The 23,895-nt window shown below is 37.0% G+C and overlaps 1 protein-coding gene across 3 annotated transcripts in view; it reads right to left on the bottom strand.

The window, feature by feature from the left end:
- Nucleotides 1–325: 325 nt before the first annotated feature.
- Nucleotides 326–23,895, bottom strand: part of ABCC11 (ATP binding cassette subfamily C member 11) — an 83,571-nt gene continuing 60,001 nt past the window's right edge. For 2 of the 3 annotated variants that reach the window (XM_051979799.1, XM_051979801.1), the window contains 11 exons: nucleotides 22,278–22,504; nucleotides 17,943–18,080; nucleotides 15,689–15,875; nucleotides 8,184–8,273; nucleotides 7,782–7,826; nucleotides 7,409–7,598; nucleotides 5,241–5,400; nucleotides 4,734–4,812; nucleotides 4,377–4,490; nucleotides 1,061–1,225; nucleotides 326–770 (listed from right to left, as the gene is read on the bottom strand). In XM_051979799.1, coding sequence (XP_051835759.1) covers nucleotides 669–770; nucleotides 1,061–1,225; nucleotides 4,377–4,490; nucleotides 4,734–4,812; nucleotides 5,241–5,400; nucleotides 7,409–7,598; nucleotides 7,782–7,826; nucleotides 8,184–8,273; nucleotides 15,689–15,875; nucleotides 17,943–18,080; nucleotides 22,278–22,504 — 1,497 coding nt within the window. In that variant the 3' untranslated portion in view covers nucleotides 326–668. The remainder of the gene's footprint in view (nucleotides 771–1,060; nucleotides 1,226–4,376; nucleotides 4,491–4,733; nucleotides 4,813–5,240; nucleotides 5,401–7,408; nucleotides 7,599–7,781; nucleotides 7,827–8,183; nucleotides 8,274–15,688; nucleotides 15,876–17,942; nucleotides 18,081–22,277; nucleotides 22,505–23,895) is intronic. The other variant, XM_051979800.1, reaches the window with a different exon arrangement.

Below are 23,895 nucleotides of genomic sequence, written 5' to 3' on the forward strand. Positions count from 1 at the left end.
ATATCTAATCACAATTGCAGAGGACTGATGATGAAGCATACTAGTTTGGCTAGTACTAGCCAAACTACTGACAACGTAGTATTGGACTCAAGTTGTAAAATGAAATATTTATTTAATATTCATGTGAAAATTTGTATGTTTTACTGTCTGTTACAAAGTTTTTTTATGTTTTTTTTTTCTCTTCAATTTTTGGGAGGGACCGAGGAATTGAGTTGGAAAGGAAAAGTAAATGGCTGATAGGATTTTCTTCTCTTCTCCCTACTCCCTTCACATAAAATTAGAAGAGAAGAGAAAGAAAGCCAGAATGAATTACAGATTGGCAATGTCAAAGTTAGATGTTGATTTTATTGTATCCTTAAAAAGAAAAGCAAGCTCTACATCATAGAGATTCAGTTTCATGTACAGTCCTTTCCTTTTCCATATTATATATAGAAATACTCATTTAGTTAGTGTTTTTTTTTAAGTACTGAATTTTTTTTTAAATTAAAAAAACTGTCCTTTCTGCTCTAACATTATCTTCAAATGCTAACATGATCTGGTTTTCTGAATAAACTAAGTTCATTGGAGTATTTATATCAATATCTCTATTTGCTTTGAGGATTTCAGAGCTCAGTGGTTGAACTAGTTCTATCTCTGAACTCCAGATCCACTTAGAGTTCTCCCATACACTATTGTTCTAACTTTATGTTTTTATGTGCTGCTGCCAGCAAAGCTGAAAATGCCGAATTAGGTCTCTGTTGTAAGACTTCTGGTTTGTCATACTCCAATACCTAGGAAATAGGAAGAAGAAAAAAAAGTGAGTAGGGAAAAATATTGGATTGGTATCAGGAAATATTGGCTCAAATCTTAGCTCCACCAGTACCTCACTGTGTTATCTCAGTGTTCCCTGATAAATTTCAGTTTCCTCATCTTTAAAATGGAGGCTAATTTTTAGGGTTTTTTCTGATGCTAATATACTTTTAGAATATTAGTCATGACTTGTCTTGAAAGAGAGAAGCCCTTTTGCCTTCTTCTAAGTTTTGCTCTCTCTCTCTCTTTGGTCCCAGGAAGTTCTTTGTACCTTTCCATTGTCCAGGACTAAGATGCGATCACAATCCAGGACAGTTGTGATGCGATGTGCAATGATTAGTACCGTACAACCATGGAATGCTTCTCGAATTGTGTGCTGGATCAGGGCATCAGTGTCCACATCAATGGAGGCAGTAGCTTCATCTATTAATATGATCTAATAATAAAAAAATAGAAAATATGCTTGGATCTCAGACTGAAGAAAGGAAAAAGAGAATAAGCATTTATTAAGTGCCTTTTATGTGCAGCATTGCGCTAAGTGCTTTAAAAATTCTATCATCTCATTTGATTGTCACAAAACCCTGGGTGGTAGATGCTATTAAACGGTTAAGTGATATGACCAGGGTGATCTAACTAGTATGTGTCTAAGCTGAATTTGAACTCAGATCTTCTAAATTTAGACACAGTTCCCTATCCAGTGCATCACCTACAGCTAACAACACATAACCAATAACAGTACATAACAAAGTCCCTAAGGATTTATAATGTCCCCAAAACAACTAATTATTTTCATATATCAAAAATTATATAAAAGGAAAAATTTACACTATCCCCCATGCAAATAAATTTTTATATTAATTTTATGCTCTAAAATCTTCATTAGCTCCTTACTGCCTGCTGATTAAAGTACAGATTCTTCCAGGCAGCATTCAAAGATGACAAAATCTGGAAATATTCTGTATTTCCAACCTCATTTCATATTATTCTCTTCTGTGTATTTTGTAATGCACAATTAGCTTGAATATTTTTGTCCCCTCAATATTCCCTATATTATCTCAGTTCAGTACTTTTGCTAATAATATCCTATGTAAGCTCCCTTCTCCTCTTAGCCTATTGATCTACCCAACTTTGAAACCAACCTAAATGTCATTCCTTTAAAATTTTGTTTTTTTCTTTTTATTAAACTATCCTCCTTGATCTCCTTCCCTTCATTATAGAAATAGAGAATTATGGATATAGACTATTACATATGATATTTTATATTATCGATATGTTGACTTTACTGAACTATTTCCCCTCCTCTTTTGTTTGGGTCTGGTCATTCACAACCTATTTTTAATTCTATATCATATGACATCTTATCCAAGTTAACTCTATTGCCATATCAACCCCCTTCCTAATGAAACAATTGATGAAACAATTCCAAATCAGTTACTGTTATTATTATTGGCAAATATTGTATCAAGAATATTTCTATATATAGATTGGAGAACTTGGACAGACATAATATGTGATCAACTGAGAGAAAAGAAGAGAATTACATAGATGAAAATAACATTTAAAAGAGACTTAAAAAGTTGGAAAGTGAATATCTTTTCAGAAGGCTTATAGCTCTTTCATCTCTTAATGATGTTTTTTAAATTAATTTTTTTAACTAACAAGAGTCAGTATTTTCTTCTTCCCTCCCCAATAAAATGACAAAGGAAAAAAAATCCTCCTTTCAAACATGTATAGTCAAGCAAAACAAATTGCCCCATTAACCAAGTCTAAAAAAATGTCTTAGTCCATACTCTCAATCCATCACCTTTTTATAAAAGTTAGGGGCGTGTTTTATCTCATCATTAGTTCTGGAATCATGCTTAGTCACAATCAAAGTTCCCAAGTCTTTCAGAGATATTTGTTTTTGTAATATTATAATTGCAAAAACTGTTCTGTTTTTGTATGCTTCACTCTAAATCAATTCATACAAGTCTTTCCAGGTTTCTCTGAAATCATCCCTTTTATCATTTTCTATAGCACAACAGTATTCCATCACATTTATATACTATGGCTTGTTCCATTGTTGCCAAATTAATGGACACCCCTTCACTTTCTACAAAAAGAGTTCCTAGAAATATTTTTGTACATCCTTAGTTAGAGTTTGTTTTGCTAGGATAATCCCTCCCTTAATCTATCCTCAAAATTCCCTTATTCCTTTTATTCTTATTCCCTTATTTTTATCCTTTTTCTTTCCTTCCTGTTTCCCTGTTGAGTGAAATATCTTTCTATATACAATTGTACTACTTCTTCCAGTTTAGATAAGAGTTACAATTATTGCACATTTCCTTCACTTTGTTTGTATAAATTTCAGTTTGTACACCCCAATTATGTAAGATACTTTTCCTCATTCTTCTCTCCCTTTTTACTGTATTTTCCCTTTTCTTTACATTCTTCTTTAAGATAGTAAAAACTTAACAGAACCACTCACAAGTCTTCTGTCTAATTAAACTCCTTCTGTGGTCCCCTTTTTTGATATTTTTCTTGACTCCTGTATTTGCATTTCAAAGTTTCTAGGTAGCACAGGTCTTTTCATCAGAAATGCTTGGAAGTTTTCTACTTGATTAGAGTCTCATATTTTTTGCCTGATAGGATTGTATCCTGTTTGGGGGGGTTAAGTTATTCTTGACTGTATGTTCATATTCTTTGCTTTCTGAATAATTGTATTTCAAATTCTCTGCTCCTTGAGGTGGCTGCTAAATGAAAAGTGATCCTTCCTGTGGCTCCTTGGTATTTAAATTCTTTCTTCTTGGATACTTGCAAAATATTTTCTTTTGGCCTAGAAGCACTGAATTCCTGGAATTTTCATTTAGGGAGTTATTTAAGGAGACGACTAGAAGATTCTGTTTCCACTTTGCCCTCTAGTTCTAAAAGATCTTAGCAGTTTTCTTTTGTGGTTTCTTGAAATATGATGTCTAAGTTTTTTGTTTGTTTTGGTTATGGCTTTCTGACAGACCAGTGATGCTTAAATTATTTCACCTTGTTCAGTTATTTATTCTATGAGATTTCACATTTTCTTCCATTTTTTTCAGTCTCATAGAATCATTATCTTTTATTTGATTCATTCCCATTTTCAGGGAATTTGTTAATTGGGTAAGGTTTTATATTTCTTACGCCAAGCAGTTAATTCCCTTTTCATTTATTTCTTCATATCTCTTCTCTTCCTGTTTTCACCCCTCTATTTTCTCAGTTCATTTATAAAAACTATTTTGTTTTGCTTTTTATTTTCTAATCAGTACTCAGTTTGTTGCATTTTCTAAATCTCCTGGAAGTGAGGACTAGAGCTTGGTCATACTTCTTGATACTTTACCATCTTGATTCCATTTCCTAAAGACAATTTGGAGTATTTGTTCTGGTGTACTAGATTTGTAGTCAAAGTCTAGATTTGAATCTAGGTTTTGCCACTAACATAGATCATGTGGGCAAGTTACTTAACCTTTCTGGGTTTCAGTTTTCTCAAATTGTAAAATTAAGTGGGCTGAAATAGATGACTTTAAGGACCTTTCTAGCTCTAGTTATGATGCTATGGTCCTTCTTTGCTCCTTCCTTACCTTGGAATTGCGCAGGAGGGCTCTAGCTATGCAAAGAAGTTGCCTTTCCCCAACAGAGAAGTTTCCACCATTTTCCACAACTTCAGCTAACAGTTTTTCTGGGAGTTTTGAAATCTGCCACACAAAGATACAAATATTACTCTGAGCACCACTCCCAGAAAGAGGGGCAGAAGCAGGTTCTGCCTCATTTAGCCTTTATTTATATACATTCACTGCCATGTGGACATAGTTTAGCTTATCCTGAAAACGTCTTCCAGAAAGGCAATATAAGTTAGATCATAGCAACCCTTCTCAAATCTCCCAAAGCAAAGAAGTTCATTTGTTTAAAAAAATTTTTTTGGTATTGGTATTACTCACAGTTTTAGTTAAGCATGTTCTTTCCAAAGCTTGCCAGATTTGCTCATCAGTGTAACTTTCAAAGGGGTCTAAATTGAATCTGCCATACAACAAGGAAATACTTTTTCAATAATTATCAATGAAGCATGTTAAGGAAAACTAGGGAGCAAATGTTGGATCATTTATCTCAAATGTGGTTCATTTGTCTTATACAATACTGTAAACATTCTCCTGAGAAAAGTTTCTTCTACTACACATAATGTAATAGAGACAGAACTGGCATGGGAAACCTGGGTTCTAGTCCTGGCTTCCCCTTTTCTGGAATTAAATTTCCTCCTCTGTAGAATGGAAGGATGGAGGATGGAAGATGGACTATATGCTTTCTGTGGTGATGCAATCTAAAGCCTAATAGGATATAAGCCTCCCCTTTTTGCTTTTATTTTTGCACTACCCAGTACAGTGTTTGGCACTAGTTGGTGCTAACTAAATGCTTGCTGAATTAAACTAAATTCTAGGCATAAGTCTTGCCTTATGGTGCCTGATAGCAAGACAGGATCTTGAGGGATGATTGACAGCTTGGACCGCAGATCCTCTAGGCCGAGGCTACAGATGTCAACGTTGTCAATATAGATGCTGCCAGCAGCAGGCTCCACCAGCCGGAATAAAGCCACTGCCAAAGAGGACTTTCCTGCAGAAGTGAAGAGTAAAATGGTCCCATTACCACCTTCATGCTGAAGCCCTTCACTGGCCCTGCAAGGAAACCCAAGGCTATACAGTAATCTAGATAGCCAGCTCCACAGGGAAACCTTAACTCCTGAACTACTCACTGTATTTGTAGGCACTGGAGGACAAGGATTGGTTGTTTCATTAGATTTGTACCAGCCCAGAGATCCGATTCAACAAATAATTAAGTTAGTTTAAAAAAAAATGTGGAAGAGGAAGGAATTTATGACCAAAGAAGAACTAGAGATCATTACTGATCACAAAATAGAAAATTTTGATTATATCAAATTGAAATATTTTTGTACAAACAAAACTAATGCAGACAAGATTAGAAGGGAAGAAATAAACTGGGAAAACATTTTTACATTCAAGGATTCTGATAAAGGTCTCATTTCTAAAATATATAGAGAATTGACTCTAATTTATAAGAAATCAAGCCATTAAAAAAAAAAGGAAAAAAAAGCAAGCCATTCTCCAATTGATAAATGGTCAAAGGATATGAACAGACAATTCTCAGATGAAGAAATTGAAACTATTTCTAGTCATATGAAAAGATGCTCCAAGTCATTATTAATCAGAGAAATGCAAATTAAGACAACTGTGAGATACCACTACACACCTGTCAGATTGGCTAGAGTGACAGGGAAAGATAACACGGAATGTTGGAGGGGATGTGGGAAAACAAGGACACTAATACATTGTTGGTGGAATTGTGAATACACCCAGCCATTCTGGAAAGTGATTTGGAACTATGCTCAAAAAGTTATCAAACTGTGCAAACCCTTTGATTCAGCAGTGTTTCTACTGGGCTTATACCCCAAAAAGATACTAAAGAAAGGAAAGGGACCTGTATGTGCCAAAATGTTTGTGGCAGCCCTGTTTGTAGTGGCTAGAAGCTGGAAACTGAGTGGATGCCCATCAATTGGAGAATGGCTAAATAAATAAATTGTTCTAAGAAATGACCAGCAGGATGATTTCAAAGAGGCCTGGAGAGACTTACATGAACTGAGGCTGAGTGAAATGAGCAGGACCAGGAGATCATTATATACTTCAACAATGACACTATATTATGATCAATTCTGATGGACGTGGCCATCCTCAGCAATGAGATGAATCAAATCAGTTCCAATAGAGTAGTAATGAACTGAACCAGCTACACCCAGCGAAAGAACTCTGGGAGATGCCTATGAACCACTACATAGAATTCCCAATCCTTATATTTTTGTCCGCCTGCATTTTTGATTTCCTTCACAGGCTGATTGTACACTATTTCAAAGTCCGATTCTTTTTGTAAAGCAAAATAACTGTTAGGACATGTATATTTATATTGTATTTAATTTATACTTTGACATATTTAACATGTATTGGTCAACTTGCCATCAGGGGGAGGAGATGAGGGGGAAAGGAGGGGGAAAATTGGAACAAAAGGTTTGGCAATTGTCAATGCTGTAAAATTCCCCATGCATATAAATAAATGTAAATAAAAATGTAAATAAAAATGTAAATAAAAAACCATAATAATAATAATAAAACTATTAACCTCCTACTGGTTAGGTGATATTGTTATAAACATGGGTTGAGAACTGAAATTTAAATAAGGCAGAATCTCTGCCACCATAACATTCACAGTATAGAAGGGTTATAAGTAATTAGCCAAGAAGCTGCTTTTGCTTCTAAAATATATAAAACACTGCACTGAGAGGGAGAAGACCTGGATTCTGGTTCTGGATTTGCCACTCACAAGCTATGTGACCTTGTTCAGGTAATATCACCTTTCTGATTCTCCTCCTCCTCAACAAAAGGAAGGGAGTGCACAAAAGGATCTCTTAAGTCCCTTTCATTTCTCATTTTCTGTAACTCTATGGAATAAAGAGAGAAAGTAAGAAGAAATAACAGCAGATGCTGACTTTTACTCCTTGACTACCTGCAGATTCAAGAACATGGGCAAAAGGGAAGCTGAAGGAATCTCTCACCAGAACCTGTTCTTCCCACGATGCCCACCACTTCTTGGCTGTAAAAGGTCAAGTTGATGTCATTGAGAACTATTGGTGTATTGTCTCTGTATTTCATCTGATAATCCTTGAAGACTATTTGCCCTTGCTGTGGCCAACCTGGGGGACAGCTCACCCCTTTGATGTGTAAAGAGGATTCAGGAACCGACAGCTTTATTTTTTAAAAGAAAAAGAAAGTGATTGTTATAATTTCCTTCTCCCTATCCCAGAGGTTGTAGCCCAAGGCCAACTGTTAACAAGCTATGATTTAGGAGGTGCTAAAAGATTCTTCTATATCTCCCTCTTAGAAATATTTCCCTTGGCAGTCAGAAAACTCCACAATTGAAAATTACACCTTATGGCCTGCTGCATTTTGATTGGTTGAAGGTCTGATAATTACCTGAAAAGATAACATAATAACCTATTAGAATAGATTTACTTCATTGGATTTTAAGCCATCAATAACCATAATCTTCAGGCAGTTAGTGGGACCCTGAAAGCCTTCAAAGTGGATTGGTTTGAATTAGGGTAGGGGGAACACAGAAAGGAGACTAAATGAAAATCTTCAGAACTGAAGGAGGCCCTAGGATGCTGGGAGGATTAGACACAAGACATTGGGATTGAGAAAGTGGGAACAAGTAGAGTTGATGAAGTGGCAAAGACTACATTTATTTCATTTAATAGACAAATGGCAGTTGATTAGCTGACTTTTGAAAAAGATCACATAGTAGTAGTTCTCTACTTTGAATCTTCCTACCTTCATATACTGGAGTATCCTCTCTGCAGAAGTGAACCTGGCCTCTGTTTCTGAACCTAATCTTGCACAAGCTTGAAAATTTGCAGCCAACTGGAATGAAAAAGAAATGCCATACTCTAAGTATAAATCTTTCTCTGTCCCACACAGGTAGAGATAGGATACTCTATCATTCCACATTCCTAAGGGAGCATTATAGGATTTCAGAGATGGGAGGGGCTGAGAAAGACTCTCTTCCTGTTCCCTTATTTTACAGATTAGAAAAATGTAGCTTCAAGATAAAGATGAGATGCATAAGGCTGCATTGTTGTTTGTTCTTCATTCCATGGACCATGACATCAGGAAAGTGATGCCATGATATGCAAATGAGTTGGATTTAAGTGAGGGAGGGCTGGGCAAGGTCCCCCAACTCATATTCTCCTCAGGATCCTCTGAGCCCAATGGCCAGATGCAAATCAGGATGATTGGAGATGGCCCAGAATGCAGTGGGAGACCTTGGCCTTTTTAAGCTGAGATCTTTAACAGGTCTCAGTTTGACTGAGGCCATACCCATTCTGTGATTAAAATTAGGTAGCAACTGAGGCAAAGAATCTCCTCTTTAGCCTAGTCCCCTAAAATCTAAATCAATAAATGAATGAATCTGGGAGGGAAGACCTGCAGGGTTTCTGGTCAAAGCAGAAATGATTGCTATTTACATTCAATCTGAGTCAAACAGGACCCAAGCAATAACCAAATGGGGTTTGGCTTAGAACTTTTTTGTGACCACTTAGAATCAGATTGTTTTTGTTTTAAGACCTGATCCCTAAAAAACAATCTAGCCAGTAAACCCCGAGATATCTTAAGAGGGTTCAGAGGTGCAAAAGAATAAAAAAAATGCTTCTAAGAGAATCTTTAGGTATGTGGACAGAGGGAGGAAAAGAGGGAGGGAAAGAAGGAGGGGGGAAGAGAGGAAGGAAAAGAAAGAGAGAGGAAGGAAGGGAGGAAGGGAGAGAGGGAGGGAAGGGAAGAAGGAATGAGTCTTTCAACTGACTCTTTTCAAGCCAGCTTTACTCACAGAAGTTATTTGCCTTCCCTCACTTAAATCCAAGTCACCTGCATGTCATAGCATCACCTCCCTGATGTCATGGTCCTCTTGAACAAATGACAACAACAAGCACCAAGGCTGCATAAGTAGTAAAAAGCAGAAGTGAAATTCAAATGTTCTTTTAATTTTTATTTTATTAAATTAAAGTTTCCAGATTAAAGGGGAATAGAAGACTTCATGAGATAGATGGAGCAGGGCAGTTAGGAGAGGAAACCTTGGCAGCCTCCTCCAGAATGAGTAGAAGGCTTAAGATCATGGAAACTGTTTTGGAGTAACAGAGAGCTCTGGTCCCATCCCGTGGGGAACCACACAAGACTGTGTGCACGCCATGTAATGTGTGTGCCTATGAACGTATGCATTCCAAAAGTGTGTGTGTACTTGTGTGGTATGAAGGTAGGTGTCTGTAGTGTCAGCATATGAATGTGTACTGTATCAGGGAGGTGCCTATTATGTTAAAGCTGATAGGCTTGGAAGCGTGGGTAGAGCATGAGCATATAAGAACATTGAGTTCTTTTTAACCTCTAAGAGCAAAAAGAAAAAACAGACTCCAAGCCAAGTGGAGAAAAAGTATTTCATACCTTAGGGAGACAGTTAATGAATTACTCTCTCAAGGACAGAGGCAACTTTGTTGTTCCTGGGCCAGGCCAGAGTGCTCAGCTCTGGCCTCAATAAACAGACTTTTGTTTCTTGAAGAGAGGGGAAAAAAGCACTCTTCCTTATAACTGAGATCCTCTCTTATGTCTTCTAGGGAAGCCCCTCCTCCTGAGTTTGAACTATATCATTAGTGGGACACAGTGTGCAGTTCACATAAGAAAAATATTATCAGATGGAGTTTTGGGTAGCTCTCTCAGCTGCTTGATTGCAGAGAAAATTGTTCAAATGAAAACACCTTTGTGACACCCTGGACTACAGCTCTGTCCATGAGGTTCTCTTGGCAAAAATACTGGAGTGGGCTGCTATTTCCTTCTCCAGTGGATAAAGACAAACAGAGAAGGAGTTTCCTTACTTGGTTGTTCTCTTTTCCAAAGAAGTCACAATTCACTTATTGGTCCTGTCCTATTGACAAGTCTTAATCATATCCTCCACACACACCCCAGGAGGACAACAGACTTCTCTCATTGTCATCCAGAAGATGAATAGTGAAAAGACTAACGACTATGACATATGAAATCAATTCAAAGAACTGGAGATATCTGTAGAGGAAAACCTTAGCAGAGATATAGGCACTGTTTTTCAAATACTTGAAGAGTTGTCATGTGGAAAAAGACTTTTGACTTGGGTAGCTTGGCCTCTGGGAACAGGATCAGGAATAATGGGGGTAAATAGTGGAAAGAGGATATTTTGGCTTAATGTAAGAAAAATATCTTAATTATTAGTGCTTTCCAAAAGCAGAATAAGTTCCTATTAACTAAAGATCTTTAAACACATGCATGACCATTTGTCAAGGATATCATTGAGCATTCCTACTTAGATAATTTCTTAAGGTTTCTTCCTTCACTAAGATTCTTTGAATCTGTGTACAAACTGCTTAAGTGCTGACATGAGATCTGGAATCAGAAAGTGTTGGAATCTTTACAAATTGCTAACTAATTAGAGTTGATTTAATCTTACAAGAAGATGTTTTGGGCAGAACCTGAAACAAGGTACTAAGTAGAACTAATTAGTACAATGCTTGTGTTTGCATCTTTACTCATTGGAGTTCACAAGTATACCAGCTTCACAAAGTAAACTTTGTACCTTTGTGAGTTCACACCTCCCTTGAAGCTCTTTGGGCCAGAGAGCACTATGGGAGAAAACCCATAATCCCATTCTCTCAGAAGACTCAGATATAAGGCCAGTGAAGAGAGAGCTATTCAAGAATATATTCCACTTGGCTGGCTGGTCGTGGAAGAGAGTTCAGCTAGATTGGAGAGGAGCACTCTGGTGCAGACACAGAGCACTTTGAGAGATTTCAGCGGAATTACGCCAGAAGCCCTCTCTCTCTGAGGCAAGGCAGAATATTTTCCATTTGGCTGGCTGGTGGCGGAAGAAGAGTTTTCAGAGGATAAAGCTACGAGTGGAGAATTCAGTGGACAACCAGATTCATCTTCATCTCCCACCACTGTAGTTGGTGGCTGGGCTCCTGCACTTCCCCCACTGAGACCAAGCTGGTCTGAAAGACTCACCAGAAAGCTAGCTGAGCTCCAAGTGAAGGAGACAAGAGATTCATTCCATCTTTGTGCTGGCTGGAGGCAGAAGAAAGCAGAGGTAGAGGCTGAAGGACAAAACCCTTGGATTTGGAGATATTCGGAGGGCTCTAAGCTAAATCGGCTGTGTTTTGAGAAGAACAAGAACCCAACATTTGAACTCCAACAAGAAAGCCTCAAAAAAAAAGTTCAAATCCAGCTTCAGATACTTACTAGTTGTGACCCTGAGCAAATCATTTAACTTATCTGTTTTAGTTTTTTTTTTTTGCATCTGTAAAATGGGGGTAATAACATCTCTCACTCAAGGTTGTTGTAAAAATAAAATGGGGTAATATTTTTAAAACATTTTGCAAACTTTAAAGCACTACAAAATTGTAGTTATTATGAAAGAGGCCCAAAGAAATCAGAAAAAGAAGCAAAGGAATTACAGTATGGGAAATTGGGAATTAAAACAAAAGAGTCTTATGTAGCATTTTAGAGAAAGCACTACACTGTGGGTCAGGATATCAGTCATTCTCTGTGTCTTCTGCTGACTCATTGTTAATATTATACCCCTTAATCTTGGGTATACATCTAAATTCTACCTGGATTATCTCCTCTCTTTCTATAACTTTCACTCGGTGACCTCATAATCTCCCAACTGTTGAATTACCATTTCTATGAGATAACTCTCTGATTTGTACATGCTGTTCAGTCTTTTTCAAGCTTCAGGCCCATATTACTAACTGCTTATTAGACATTTCAAACTGGATTCCTATAGACATCTCAAATTCAAGAGAACACATAATCTTCCCTCTCTCTCTTACCCCCCAAAAGCCTATTCCTCTACCACAATTCCTTGTCTCTATTGAGAGTACCACCGTCCTCCTAGTCTGGTTCATCATCTACCCATTTGACCACTCTTCCTTCTTATTTTCCTTTACTGGCTCATATCATGTTCCTTCACTAAAGTTGTTCATCATTGATTCTAATGGATTTAACTATCATCTCTTGGCAAATCTATATATTCAGTCTTGCTCTCACTCTTGAGCTTTAACTTTATATCAGAACATCTCAAGTGGATGTTCTAGAGACATCTCAGATTCAACATGTCCAAAACGGAACTCAATATGTCCCTCTGCAGCCCTCTTCCAAACTTCCCTATTTGTCAAAGGTATAATCACTATTCTAAGTCTTCTAATCTTTCTCAATATTATCTCTCACTCTACATATTAAATCACTTACCAAGTCTTGCAGTTTTTCCCTCTACAACATCTCTATCTCTTTTCAGCATTCATACAGCTACATTTGAATTCAGACCCCTATATATAACCTCATGTCTAATTACTGCTTCAAGATTCCTTTTTTCTTCTTCTTCTTCTTTCTCCTCTTTTATTTTTTGAGGCAATTGGGGTTAAGTGACTTGCCCAGGGTCCCACAGCCAGGAAGTGTTAAGTATCTGAGGCCAGATTTGAACTCAGGTCCTCCTGACTCCAGGGCTAGTGCTTTATCCACTGTGCCATGTAGCTGACCCCATACATACATCAGGCTTCTAACTGGTCTCCCTGATTTGTCTTTCCTCATTCCATTTCATCCTACTCACCATCACCAAAATAATTTTCTTAATTGAGTATGTGACAGTTTGATTTCCTTGAGCAATAAACTCTAGTTACTTCTTATTCCTTGTCTTTTATGATTTTTTTCCTATTATTTTCATGATAAAATAAGAATGCTTCTCTTTAGTTTTTAAAGCCTTTCACAACTTGTGTCCAACCTATGTTTTCAACATCCTTGTACATATTTGCTCTCTCTCCTATACTTTTCCATGCAGACAAAACTAATTGTCTCTTTGTTTTCCATGCATAACAATATATATTGCATCTCTGCAGTGTGCCTGGAATGCCTTACCTGTATCTCACAGAATCCTTCTTTTCCTTTAAGGTGCAACTTAAATGTACCTTCTCCAGGAAGTTTTTCCCAATGCCCTCAACTGCCATTACTCTCCTTCCAAAAATAACTTGTATTTAACTACTTTGTATATGTTTGTATTTATTCCATCAATAATTACAATTTATATAGTTTTAGATGTACCTTTTGTCTTTTCCATTAGAATGTAAGCTCTTCTCAATTCCGATGGAAGTGGCTATCTTCGGCAATGAGAGAGTCCAATTCAGCTCCAATTGATCAGTGATGAACAGAACTAACTAAACCCAGTGAAAGAACACTGGGAAATAGTGTGCACTACTTGCATTTTTGTTTTTCTTCCCAGGTTATTTTTACCTTTCTAAATCTGATTTTTCTTGTGCAACAAGAGAACTATATAAATATATACACATATATTGTATCTAAAATATACTTTAACTTGTTTAACATGTATGAGTCTGCCTGCCATCTAGGGGAGAGGGTGGAGGGAAGGAAGGGAAAAGTTGGAATTGAAGTGTTTGCAAGGGTCAATGTTGAAAAATTACCCCTGCATATGTTCTGTCAATAAGAAGCTATAATAAAAAAAAAGAGTAAAGACATCTATGAATAAATACTGCAAGAAAAGAGAAAATGAATAAAAATCTGTGTCAAGAGAGAACCATATGGATTTCTAAGAAATCATAGGATCACATCAGAATGTTATGAATGGTTTAATCGTCCAATATTGAATCAACCACAGAATTGTTTTGTTATATATTTCAATAATTATGTTGAGGATCCTTTGTTAAAGAAAACAAAGAAAAGTATACAGTTCAAAGATTTACATTAAAATTATTAAAATAAAAAAAGAATGTAAGCTCCTCAAAGACAAGGACTGTTTTCATTTTTGTCTTTCTATCCCTAGCTTCCACCACAGTGCCTGACATGTACTAATAACAATAAATAAATATTTGATAGATATAGAGAATTCTATGTATTTTAAATAAGTTTTAGCAAGGCATTATCAAATTTAGCAAAACATTAAGTCTTTTAGGCTCTCCTTACAGACAAGGTAGAGAAATGTAGATGAGCCAATAATACAGTTAGCAAGATTTGCAGGTAATTGAATTGGCTTCAAAGAGACATCATTGATGCATGTAATGTCAGCTTGGAAAGAGTTCTTTAGCTTCTGCTCTTGGCTCTTTTCTGTTCAACATTTTTATCAATCAAAATATATGAAATTTATGGATGACATGGAGTTTGGACATACAGCTATGTAGCAGAGTCGGGATCTAAAGACTTGAGGAGGCCAGAATGTTGAGCCCATTGACAAAAGCCACATCTAGATTCAAATCCTGGCTGACAATATCTATGTGACTTTAGACAAATCAATTAACCTCTCTTGGATTCAGCTCCTCATTTGCAAAATGAAGAGATTGAACCATATACAACTTGAGGTCCTTTCCAGATCTAAATCTATGATCCAATGAGCCCTCTTGTCTAATATGATAAAAATTTAAAGTGAACAATATAAAATCTTATATTTGGGTTTGAAATCCAACATCATATGGAGAAGTATGGCTATCCAGAAATCCTAGCTGGACTGCAAGTTCAGTATGGTTCAGTTCTGTGATATGACAGCCCAAAACATCAGTGTAATCTTAGACTAAATGAAGACCATTTCCAGGACATTAATAAGCTTTAGGGCATATAAGGGAGGTGAAGGGGGAGGGGGTATAACCAAGAGAGTAAATCTTTCAAATACTGCCCTAGGAATATAATTTGAAAGAGTTGGGTTAGCCTGGAAGAGAAGAGCAAGAAGAGCTTTTCAAACAGATAAAGTAGATTGGGTAATGCAGAAGTAGAGACTGGAATCAGGAAGAACTATCTGCTGAGTTCAAATCTGGCCTCAGATACTTCCTAACTATCATTCTGGGCAAGTCACTTTAATCCTGTTTACCTCAGTTTCCTCATCTGTAAATTGATCTGAAGAAGGAAATAGCAAACCATTCCAGTATCTTTGCCCAAAAAACACCCAAATACGATCACAAAAAGTTGCACGTGACTGAAAAACTACTAACTGAAGATTTCTATTTTAGATACTGCATCACATCTCTAGCCCTTTAGTTTTACCAAACCATAATTCCTATTTATTGATCTTGACTTGATTATGTCTATATTACTTCAGCAGGAACCTTCTGCTTCTGACTCTCTCTCTCCACAAGACCCCTCTCTCAATCAACACACACTAAGCCCCTTAAACTAGAAAGATGTCAATCAGTCCTATGGATCAAGGTAAGTCTAAATCCCTAATGAGTCTCTATCCCAGGCATGTAACAATGTACCACCAGGCTCACCTGTAGGACGTAGCTCATGGCCATGGCTTTGTAAGAATAGCTTATAGAAGAAGGACTCAGAACCACAAACAAGGCCACAGCTAGGGTTATCAGATTGGTTAGGAGCTCAAGTCTCAATGAGATCCAACGTGTCGTAGACACAAACAGGAATACATAGTTACAGTGGTTATCTGTGAGCCTTCTGAATCTAGAAAGAGATAGAGATGTTGTGGGAGTGTTAATCAGGCAAATCAAATCCGTCTCTAACAATTTTCTGCAATACCACCTCCAGCTCACAACTCACCCACTCCCACCTCTGAGGCTGTTAATACATCAAGCCCTCCCCTCATCTCTACCATGAAACCTTTCCAGATTAGCTATCCAATCTTTGGGCATCCCGGTACTGACTTCACACTCATGTGTGTACAATAAGCACTTTATTATCTGACAGAGTTAAGTAACCAGATATTCTGGTTAGGAAGGTATGTGGTAGAATGGCAAAATCACTGGCCTTAAAGAGAGGAGACTAAGATTTCTGGTTCAGAGTTTTAAAGCTAGAAAGGGTTTCAGAAGTCATCTAGTCCAACACTCATTTTACAGATAACAAAAAATAAGCCAAAGGTTACCCAGAAGACATTTAATCTAACAATGTTCATTTACAAAGGCGGTCACCCAGGAAAAGTGGGTGATTTGCTAAAGACACACAGGGGCAGCTAGTTGGTGCACTAAATAGAGCACCAGCCCTAAAGTCAGGAAGAATTGAGTTCAAACCTGGCCTCAGACACTTAACACTTCTTAGCTGTGTGACCCTGGGCAAGTCAATTAACCCCAATTGCATCAATATCTGTGTCTGGCTACACAGAAATCAAGTATAACCCTATAACTACACCAAATACTTTTCTTCTTTCTTCATTATTATGGATTCAAGCACCATTATATTTAGGTATATGGTTAATATTGAATTCTAGTTTACAAATTACCAGATAAAAGATCCATTAGTGTGTGGTTCTGTCTGGAATTGGGTAAGAATCCATTCTTGTGTTTCTCTGTTCTGTATTCTCTTTAATATCCTCATGAGATTGTGGCTTCTTTGAAGTCAAAGGCTATGTTACTTCCTCCCTTTGAATAGTCTTACAATACCTGTCATACTTCACTATACAGTGGATACTCATTCAGTGATTGTAACCAATCCAAGTAGGAATGGAAGTCCCATGATTGGTAGAACTGAAATTTCTAAAGAAAATGATATAAGAATAGAAGGGCAAGGACGAATCCAATGGGGGAAAATGCTTTCACTTAATGGAATATCAGTCCCTATTATTTTTATCAAAATTTAAGTATTTATTAGATACCCTGTTTTCTAAACAGAGTTGTATAACGATAAAGTATTAAGCTCATCATCACTGGAACTCTTCTGCAAGAAGCTAGAGAACTTTGTTTTGGGGAAGCAATCAGGGTCAAGTGACTTGCCCAGGATCACACCGCTTGTATGGCTCGATTTGAACTCAGGTTTTCCTGACTCTAGGGTTGGTGCTCTATCCACTGCACTACCTAGATTCTCCTAAAGGACTTTTTTTTTGGAGATGTTATAGAGGCAGAGTTCATTTATCAAGGAAGAATTCGATTGGAGGACTTCTGAGATCCCTTCCATCTCCAAAAATTTGTGATTCTAGGGATGAACCCAAATGATACTTCTTCAATACTTTTTAAAAATCCAGGTTTCATCATTATGGGTGTTGTTGTTGCGGCCAAAAATCTCATCCACTGGTACCCAACCTCTTGAATTGTGAGTCTCTCCAAACATAGTGAGGATGGTCCTCTGAAGACAGACTCAGGTAGATAACAGGCCCTCTGCTCAGAGAATCTGCCAGAACTTATGTTTTTTCTGGCATAATCACAACCCAGGGTTACACCTACACTATGGTAAAGCATTAGGGGAGTTTTCAGTAAAAAAAAAAAAAAAAAAAAAAGAATTACTTTGGATCCAGTATATTTGCATTAATGCTGGGAATTCCAGGTGAGGAATCCCACCTTCCTCCATGCTAACCAGTGCATATTTCTGATATTTCTGATACTGATATAACTCCAATCATTGCCTAAGACACAAAGAGGGTCACACATCTCACATGTTGACAGGCAGGACTTGGACCCAAGTCATCCTGACAGACCAGCTTTCTATTCTGGGGGAAAGTTATGTCTGCTTCTACCATTTTCTCTACACATACTTCCCCCACTCCCATTTCTCAGACCCAGGAACAAATTTATAAAGACTTACTCTTGGATGTAGTCATTGGCTGTCCCATAGACATGTATAGAGCTCAGGCCATTCAGAGACGTAATGATGTGAGAATAGAGTGGAGATCTGCTATAGTTCTCTAGCCTCTTGATCACATTGATGGTCTTCTTGAAAGCTCTGAACAATAAGAGGGATCAATTACATATTTTTCTAAATATCAGATGTTCCCAGGCAAAGCATACTCCTGGTTGGCTTGGTGGCAAAATGGAATTATAGCACTGTAGGGACAGGAGGTCCATTAGCAGTCATCTCAGTCCAACCCCTTCATTCACTTAAACAACATTTATTGAGCACCTGTTATATGAAATCATTGTGCCTTAGTGATGAAAAAAATACATAGTTTAGATAAGACATAAACCCTGCCCTGGTGAAGTTCACAGTTTAATACAGAGTTAAAAAATAATCATTGCTAATATATATTATTATAAAAAGGCACAGAAAAACAGCTATGTAATGTCAGGGGAAGATCATTGTAATCAAAACAACCAGATAAAGCTGCATGGAGAAGGAAGAATTTAAGTTGGACGTTAAGTGATTGGAATTCAAAAGGTGAAAAGAATGGATGGTGTTCTAGGCATAAAGAAACAATTGAAAAAAAGACAGAAGCAAGGGAGAGGAAGGAGTGTGCAGGAAGCAGAAAGTAATCCAATATGGAGGGGATAATGTGAGAGAAATTAGATTGATTATTTTTGTTGATGATGACTATGGTGAGCCTTAATTGTCAGGCAAAGGGATTGAGAGGCAAAATGGTATAGTGGAATAGCGCTATGTATTTGGAATTCGAGATCCTGAGTTTGAATTCCAGCTCTGCTATATATTCTCTGTAAGACTTTGGGCAAGTGCCATTACTTCTCTTGGACTCAACACCCTATAAAATATGTAGATAAAATACAAAATAAGATGTTTAAATGATCTTGAAAATCCTTTTCAGTTCTAAATGCTATGAAGCTTGTACTAAAGTAGAATAAAGTAGGAAAAAAATTTGTTGAACAGAAAAATTACATGAACAAATCTATACATAAGAAAGACAATGAAAGATAAGAGGTAGGACTTCTAGTGGGAGACATAAATCTGGAACTCACAGACTAAAAATGAATTTGTAAATCATCTGCAAAAAGCATCAGTTAAAATCATAGAAGTGAGTGAAATTGCCAAAAGCAAAAGCATAAAGGAAAAAAGGGAAGACTCCCAAGGACCATCCATATTAAAGAATCAGGGCAGGAGCAGTTAAAAAGCAGGTTAATCAGGAGAGAGTGGAGTCTCTGAAGCCAAAGAAGGAATCAGTAGGAAGAAATGATCAACAATATCAACCGCTACAGAGAGAGAAATGAGAATGAAGACCAAAAGAAAAATCATTTTATTTCATAATTAGGAGATTGCTGGTGACCTCAGAAAGAGAAGTTTCTATTTAATAGTGAAAATGGGAGCCAAATTTGCAAGAACTAAAGAAAGAAGGGGCAAGGAGTAATAGGTAGTAAAATAGAAGCAATGGGTTTAAACAATTTTTATAATAAATTCAGCAGTGAAGGGAAGGAGAGTGATAGGCTAGTGAGTGAATAAGGTAGAAGAACAATATTGTTAAGGATTGGACTTACTTGTAGGCAAACAGGAAGAGGACAGTGAAAAGGGATAAGGGTAAGACGAATATGGAAGCAAGATCTTGGCATCAAAGGCACAAGTAGAGAGTTAACTTAGTGGGATACCTCTTTTTATGACCAGAGGGGAAGAAGAAAGAGTGGGGAATGTTAATGCTAGTGATCCTTCATTGGAGGAATTAAGAAGAAGGGGGGTTGAGGAAGTTTGTGACAGATGGCTCCAATTTTTTCATTTTAGTAGGAGGTTAGTTCATTTGCTGTCAGGGTAGGAGGTGGAGGAGGAATTAAGACTGAAAGAAGAAAAGGAAAGGTTTAGAATAGATGCTGTTGAACATGAAATGAGCCAATATGGATAGATTAAATGAGCTTTCAAATAGTAGTGAGGGCCTACATAACACTTCACAACAAACTTACTGCATTTGAAGTCACTTTATGATTTTTTCTGGTGATGTTCAGTAGCCCTAGGTCCAGGGCAGAGAAATCAAGTGGTGGAGATGAACCAAGGAAAAGGATGTTGATTTTACAGCCCAGAGGAATAAGATGTTTGCCCGAGGACATTCAGGTCATAAGGGACAGAGCTAGGTCTAGAACCACAGGGTTGAGTCTGTCCCCAGTACTTGCTCCACAACTTCCCAGAGATTCTCAAAAGAATTCAACTTTTTTGGCTTAAATCCAATGTGGTGATTCAAAATGTAATGAAATAATAATGTTAAGGGTCAGAGCCATCAGGAGCCTGGCTCTGGGGGACGTGCTACAATGCAAAGGCAAGGAAGCATCCAGCTCAGCAAAACCCTGGACTAGCAGGCAGGACCCAAATATTCTGTGCACCCTCCTCTACCACTAAGCTAACCCCACTGCCTGGTTCTCACTCTTCCCCCCATGTGTTCAATGAAATATCACAAGTCAAGCTCAACCTGTCCAAGCCGTTCTTCCCCCAGCTTCATTTGTAAGACTTCATCTATTTTTGTCTCCCATGTTTGTAAACGTGGAATTTCCTTTGCCTTTGTTGTCTCCTTCACCTGTCACATTCAACTAATTACAAGTTCTTTTCAATTCTGTCTCGGCCATCTTTTCATATCCTTCTCCTTCTCTCTCTTCCCACTATTACCACTTTAGTACAAGCCTTCATAATAACACCCATCAGAATCACTACTCACATGACTTTCTGAGAAGTATCCTTGCCTCTATACATTCCCCTCTCCAGTATACTCAGTCCTGTCAGAATAATACTTCTAATACATGTATCTGGTCACTGAATTCTACTATTCAAAACAGTTCAGTGACTCCCTGTCTCTTCCCAGGTAAGATTCAGTCTTCTTTGCCTACTATTCAAGACCTAATATAATCAGTATGTCTTTCCAACCTTCTCTCATATCCTTTGCATATTCCAAGGTAAAACTGGACAACTCTTTGCTTCTGCCAGCATGCCTTACATACTTTATATTCTCTTCCCCATGACTGATTACTTGATCTTTATGTCTGAAATATCGCTTTTTTCCCTCTTCTCTATTGAATTCCTATTCATTCTATAAAGCCTAACTTCTTCCATGTGGCTTTCTCTTCACTCCCATATTTGCAATAAGCTTCTCTCTGAGGCCTCACATCTCGATTTGTTCTGCAACTCTAATGCATTTAACAGGTAGTAACATGTATTTTAACTATACATTTGTCTTTTCACCCTGCTAGACTCTAAGCTCTACGAAGTCAAAATATGTATCTTAGCTAAACCTTGTATGTCCCTTTTCACTAGCATAGTATTCTGCACATAAGTACTAAACACATTTTTGATTGATCAGATCAATGACTAGAGCAATATGATACAAATACAGGTAATGATAATAAATATAAATTCACTAGATATTAGATGCTTGATTCCCTCAAAAGGAATATTGCCTTTAGTTGGGCTTGGTCTTTGAAGGTAAATCCTGATCTCTAGCTTGGCTAGGTACATCTACTCCATCTGGTTAGCCTTGGAGTTATGGAAAAGGAAAGATCTAATGGCTGAAGGAACTTTGTGAATTTCTGCTATAAAGCAAAGATGATGCCATACAGTAGAAGTTTATTGTTTTTTTGGAGTAAACAGCAGGAGCTTTCTCCCAAAAACATATCCTAGGATACCTAATTTCCTTGCTTCTATTTGTATCATTCCATATGCCTAAACTACTCTCTCTCCTATTCTTCCTAACCATCCATTCAGATTTGGCTTCTCTATTAAGTCATACTGCTATCTGGCAGATATTTTGTAGAATTCTGTTATTTTCTAACTTTTATTAAGATAAAAAATGAACCAGATAATTCTTATGTTCATCTTAAATAAACTTCCTCCTCTCAAAATTACAATCCATTGCCATCATTCTTTGCTTATCATTTCATTCCTTTCCCTACTTCCAAAATCATTCTCCTTGGTTGCTTTAAACTTCACTTATGTTTTATTCTGCACTGTAGTTATCTCAATTTCTCTGTTATTTCCAATAATAGATTTTAAATTCCTTGAGGGCCAGGATTGAGTTTAGATATTCTAGCATTAATTGTCCCTAATAATTTTTTTTTTTACCTTGTACTATTCTCTCTTGTTTCCTATGCTAATCCATTACATATAGAGTTAGGGCCTTTAACCACAAGATGCAAGTTTTACTAATATGATAATTATGAAGCATGCAGCACTTTTCATCCCAAAATTATGAAGCATAAAACCAAGTTGACTGAGAAACCTACTCACTGAAATAAAATTAAAAAGATAATACCAACGATGCTTCCAACAATCAGGAAATAAGGAGAGAGTATGATCACAATGATCAAAATAGACACCACTACAAAAAACAAAAGTAAGAATTCTTCCGCAACCATTGGCAGCATCTGGTCCAACTCATTCAAGTCTCCAGAAAAACAGTTCAAGAAACGACCATTAGGAGTTGTGTCAAAAAAACTCATAGGGCAATGGAGAATCTGTGGAGAGACAAAAGCATTTGACATCAGCATTGTGAGAGGTCCTAGATGCAGAATCACAGAACACAGAATCACCACTGAATCCAACTCCATTGTTTTTTATAAAGAAAATATCTGAGGGTCCTAAAAGATGTTGTGACTTGCCCACAGGCATAGAAGCAGCAAAGACTTGAATCCAGGTTACTGAGTTCCAATCTAGGGCTCCTTCAACTGTTTTTCATTAGTTGCCATATATATATAGTAAGTGCTCAGGAAATACTTGTTGACTGATTAATTAAACTTTCCATTTCCTTACAAAATGTAAATTTATTGAAAGCAAGAACTCTTTGTGTGTGTGTGTGTGTGTGTGTGTGTGTGTGTGTGTGTTGTATGTGTGTGTATGTGTAGGTTTTGGGGGTTTTTTTTTTTTGTATTTTCACTGCCTGTCAACAGTGCTGGACACATAATAGATATTTAATAAATATGTGTTCATTAATCAGTTGATGACTTCTTAAATTCACCTTGAAATAAATATAAAGTCAGTGGTATTAGTTAAGAAGAAAAAATAAAATCTTTGAACCATTAATGAACATTAATGGATTTAATTTGGATTATAAAATGTTCTTGTAATTAAATTCATCTGACAAGTATTTAAACTGGAAACCAAACACATAATGTACAACAATGCTGCCACAGCTAGTTCTGAATTTTAACTTCCATTTTTAACAAAGTGCTTCCTACGTGCAAGGTCCTGTGCAGGGTAGAGGAAATAAAAAAGATTAAATCTGATAGAATCCTCTTGTCCTTACAAAATGTATAATTAATGGGAAGGATAAAATAAGAACTCTAGTAAAGAACAAAATAGTGTGAGGAAATGCAAAGAAAAGGTACAACGTACTATAGGGTTTTAGAGGAAGAAGAGATAAAACACAATAGGAGAAAGGACTATATTGAGTCCACAGATTCCGAGGCAGAAAGAATCTTAAGAGATGGTCCAATTCAATCCCTTCTCTTTACATCTTAGAAAACTGGAACCCAGAGAAGGGAAATAATTCATTAAAAATCACATCAGTATTTTGGACAGAATTAGAATTCAAGAATAGATTCTCTGACTTCAGATACATTTTCATAGATTGCTGTTATTGCTGTTATATCATTCTGCCCCTTTATGCTTTGCTTAAAGTATGTTCATGTTTTTATAATCAACAAGTCATCTCCCATGCTATAAGCATATATTATTCAGTCTTTTGAGAGCCTGAAGCCAAGCCCAGAAAGTGGCCAAGCAAGGCTACATAAGGGAGATTACATTATTACATTGTAATATTAAGGGCAAGGAGAGACATGCTCAATCAAAATTTTTTTAAATCTTTATTTGGATTATTGGAGGGGATGCAGGAAAACTGGGACACTGA

Source organism: Antechinus flavipes, chromosome 2 (assembly GCF_016432865.1).
Source record: "Antechinus flavipes isolate AdamAnt ecotype Samford, QLD, Australia chromosome 2, AdamAnt_v2, whole genome shotgun sequence".
Classification (NCBI taxonomy): Eukaryota; Metazoa; Chordata; class Mammalia; order Dasyuromorphia; family Dasyuridae; genus Antechinus; species Antechinus flavipes.